General features: G+C 38.6%; 1 protein-coding gene across 1 annotated transcript in view; it reads right to left on the reverse strand.

Annotated features, from left to right (window-relative positions):
- Positions 1 to 4,738, reverse strand: part of LOC122542442 (flocculation protein FLO11-like) — a 33,587-nt gene that overhangs the window by 15,637 nt on the left and 13,212 nt on the right. The window contains exon 5 of the mRNA XM_043680133.1: positions 3,591 to 3,675. Within this exon, the coding sequence (XP_043536068.1) occupies positions 3,591 to 3,675 (85 nt within the window). The remainder of the gene's footprint in view (positions 1 to 3,590; positions 3,676 to 4,738) is intronic.

Consider the following 4,738-nt stretch of genomic DNA (forward strand, 5'->3'; position numbering starts at 1 on the left):
TGGTCAGAGTACTGAGTACAAGAGTTGGGAGGTCATGTTGCGGCTGTACAGGACATTGGTTAGGCCACTGTTGGAATATTGCATGCAAATCTGGTCTCCTTCCTATCGGAAAGATGTTGTGAAACTTGAAAGGGTTCAGAAAAGATTTACAATGACATTGCCAAGGTTGAAGGATCTGAGCTACAAGGAGAAGCTGAATAGGCTGGGACTGTTTTCCCTGGAGCGACGGAGGCTGTGGGGTGACCTTATAGAGGTTTACAAAATTATGAGGGGCATGGATAGGATAAATAGACAAAGACATTTCCCTGGGTTCGGGGAGTTCAGAACTAGAGTGCATAGGTTTAGGGTGAGAGGGGAAAGATATAAAAGAGACCTAAGGGGCAACTTTTTCACTCGCAGGGTGGTACATGTATGCAATGAGTTGCCAGAGGATGTGGTGGATGCTGGTACAATTGCAACATTTAAGAGGCATTTGGATGGGTATATGGCACTTTGGGGCCAGCGACCATAATTCTATTCGTTTTAAAATAGTGGTGGAAAAGGATTGACTAGATCTAAAAGTTGAAGTTTAGATGGACGGGCATGGACGGGTTGGACCGAAGGGTCTGTTTCCATGCTGTACATCTCTATGACTCTAAGAGTCTAATGGTGACTGTGAATCTATTGTCAGAAAAGAAAGATCTGATTCACTAATGTCCTTTAGGGAAGGAAATCTACTGTCCTTACCTGGTCTGGCTTACATGTGACTCCTGGTCCATTTTAACCCATGTGAGTATTAGCTTGGGCCTCTGACTTTCTGTTCCTATGATACTGCACCATTGTTCCTCTTTGTTGCTGGGAAGATTTTAAAAGCATATTGCCGAATTTCTTTTTGCATTACTGTTAAGAGAAATAACTCCAGGAGGATTGCTTGATACATGATGGAATGTAAGGGAAACCAGTGGTTTTAAATAAATACGTCAGATGGAGAACAATGGAGCAGGATCTGTGTGGTTATCACTGTTTATTTTAAATAGGTCTTCCTGTGATTCAGTGATGTGCTTAGACTTTAACCACAGTCTGGTTAGAAATAAACAGCTGCCCGGATGTGGACTGGATAGTAATTGATACCATGTTCTAAGATGTGTGTCCAAAACATGAGTCAGGAATTAAGAACAGGATTGTTACTGTTCTGATCTCTGTACTGTGCTTCTCCAATTTTACTACCTTGTGTATCCTCATAAATGTGCAAACAGGTGCAAGGGTATGCCATTCACCATATCAAATCTATTTTGCCATTCAAAAACATCATGATTAATCAGATTTAAAATCTCGAGCTCACATTTCCGCCTAATGCTGACAACCTTCACCCCATTGTGTACTAAGAATCTATCCACCTCTACCATAAAAATATACAAGAACTCAATAATGAGGGGTAGCGATACAGTTAATGGTAGTTATCTTTTCCCTAGAATGCGGGGATTTCAAAACTGGGGGTACATTTTTAAGCTGAGAGGAGAGAGATTTAAAAAAGACATGAGAGGCAAATTTTTTACACAGAGTGGTTCTTGTGTGGAATGAACCTTCTCAGGAAATGATGGATATGGGTACAATTACAACATTTAAAAATGTTTTGAAGGTGTATGTGTATACTGTACCTTTAAGAGAGACTGTAAACTGGCACAGACTTAGAGAGGCACCGAGTGTGCTGAAAGAATTTAAAATGTAACATTTGGCTGTGAAATCAATAGTACAGCTGAGTTGGTATGATACAAAAACAAATTCAAATTTGGCCATTTTAAATTATGCCCCAGATACCAAAATCCAATCAAATTTGAATTTAGTATTTTGACAACATCAAACCAATGAAATGATCTGGGGTTTGGGGTATAAAGCTGGACATTTTGAACAGCTGGGGGAGAACGGCCAAGAAAACCAACAAGTATAGACTGCTAGCCGAAGAGCTCTGTGAAAGGTATCAGTGCGTATGAAAGACCTGGGAAGCAGAATATTGAACAAAAAAAAACATAGGAAAATTTTACAGAAGAAAATACAAAGAGAACATTCAACATTTGGCTGGTTTTGAAATTTTGAATTTTTAAAAAAATGTTAATGGGGATTTCTATCTGACCAGTTTTGCAGAGTGGGAGGTAAAAAGTAGGTTTAAGAGAAAGGAGTTGTAAATAGTTGTCTAGTGTTGTCTTTTGGACTTAAAGAATAAAATTGTTTATTTTTACTTTAAATAGTGACCTCTGGGGATAGTTCTTTGCCTCTCAAAATTTAACAGATTGTGGCCCGAGGTGAGCTTCTCCGTGGTCAGGTTTAAATTAGTAGAGGGGTTTACCCCATGTCATAACAAAAGACATTTGGATAAGTACATGAATAGGAAAGGTTTGGAGGAATATGGGCCAGGAGCAGGCAGGTGGGACTAGTTTAGTTTGGAATTATGTTCAGCATGGACTGGTTGGACCAAAGGATCTATTTCTGTGCTGTATGACTCTGTGATTCAATTTCCACCACCTTTTCAGGAAGAGTATTTAAAGATTTATGATTCTGGGACAAATAAGTTTGTCTGATCTCTGTTTTAAATGTATTAAATTATGCAGTGAGCACTAGCTATTAATGCTCCTATATGTGGAAACATCTTCTCCACATCTTCCTGTCAAGCCCCTCAGGCTCTTATATATTTCAATCAAATCATCTCCTCTTCATCTAAGATGCAGCAGATACAAACCTGTCTCTTGGTCAACCTTCCCTCATAAGAAAATTGACCCAACGTAGGTATTCATCTGGGAAACCTTCTTAGAAATTCTTACAGTGTGTTTGTATCCTTCCTTAAATCAGGTGATCAGTACTGTACAGGGCATTCCAATATCTTGTATATTTGAAGCATAAACTCCCTAGTTATGGATTAAATTGTCTTCATAGTAAATTATAACACTTTGTTAGATCTCTTGGACATCTGTACCTGACCTTCTTTCACTCAAGCTTAGGAGGTTAAGAAGTTACCATTTAGTGGTTTAGAAAATAATGAGGAGCATAGATAAGATGAATGGCAGGCGTCTTTTCCCTAAGGTGGGGGATTTCAAGACTGGGGGGCACATTTTTAAGATGAGAGAAGAAAGATTTTAAAAACAAATGGAGGTACATTTTATTTTAGATAGTGAGTAGTTCGTTTGTGAAATGAACTTCCAGTGGTGTATGTGGGTACAGTTAGAAGATTTTAAAGTTTTTTGGATAAGTACATAAATAAGAAATGTTTGGAGGGACATGGGCCAAGTGCAGGTAGATAAGACTAGTTCAGTTATCACTGGCATGGACTGGTTGGACCAAAGGGTTTATTTCCATCTATGACTCCATGTATGGATCAATGACTCTTCCTGAATACCAGCCTTTTGGGATTCATGCACCACGATACTCAGACCTCTGTAACTCAGAACTTTGCAATGTCTCACCATTGAGAAAAAAGTGTTTTTTATTCTTCCTGCCTGAATAGACAATTTCACTCTTTCCCATGTCATACTCCATTTGCTAGACCTTTATCCATTGACTTACATAATATGTATCCTTTTGTGGCCTTCATACGTCCTCTTTACAACTTTCCAACTTACCTTTGTGTCATCAGCAAATTTGGTAACCATACCGTCTATCCCTTCATTCAGGGCATTGAGAACAGTCAAGATCCCAACATTGATCCTTGGGGAACACCATTCAATACAGTTCGCCAACATGAAAAGACCCATTTATGCTTTTTCTTTGCTTTGTGTTTACTAATCAATCTCCTGTCCACGCTAATATGCTGCCTATGCCACAAACATTATTTCTGTCATAACCTTTTCATAATGAAACTTTTCAAATGCCCTAAGGCAATAAGATCACAAGAGATAGGAACAAGAATAGGCCATTCGTCCCTACAAGCCTGCTCTGCCATACAATAGGATCATGGTTGATCTGAAATTCCTCACATCCACTTTCCTGCCTTTTCCCAGTAACCCTTGATTCCCCAACTGATCAAGAATCTATCCATCTCAGTCTTAACTATATCTCTGCCATACAATAGGATCATGGTTGATCTGAAATTCCTCACATCCACTTTCCTGCCTTTTCTTGATTCCCCAACTGATCAAGAATCTATCCATCTCAGTCTTAACTATATACAATCACTCTGCCCCTACAGCTCTCTGTAGCAAGGAAATCCAAAGACTCTGAACCTTCTGAGAGAAGAAATTCCTCCTCATCTCAGTATTAAATTGGCATTCTTTTATTCTAAGACTATTATCTCAGGATCAAGATATAAGAGTACAGTAAATCCAGCCCAGTCTACGTTATCCATGGCACATGGTATTGCCTCAGAAAACTCCAATAGATTGGTCAAACATGATTTCCCTTTCACAAAACCATGCTGACTCCACCTGATTATTGTGAACTTATGTAAGTGTTCTGCTTTAACTTCTTTAACTATAGCTTCAATCATTTACCCTGTGACAGATGTTAAATTAACTGGCCTGTAGTTTCCTGCCTTCTGTCTCCTCCCCTTTTCAATAAAAAAATCACTTTTCCTAACTCCTAATCTAATGGGACTTTCGCCAAATCAAAAGAGTTTTAAAAATTAAAACCAACTATCTCACTAGTCACTTCCTTTAAAGTCCATCAGGAACCAATTATTTGTCAACCTAATAAGTTACTCAATTCTGATTCTTTGGTGATTGTAATTTTCCTGGATTCCTCCATTTCTTCAATGTCTTGATTTATACCTGCT

This window comes from Chiloscyllium plagiosum, chromosome 40 (genome assembly GCF_004010195.1).
Source record: "Chiloscyllium plagiosum isolate BGI_BamShark_2017 chromosome 40, ASM401019v2, whole genome shotgun sequence".
NCBI lineage: Eukaryota > Metazoa > Chordata > Chondrichthyes > Orectolobiformes > Hemiscylliidae > Chiloscyllium > Chiloscyllium plagiosum.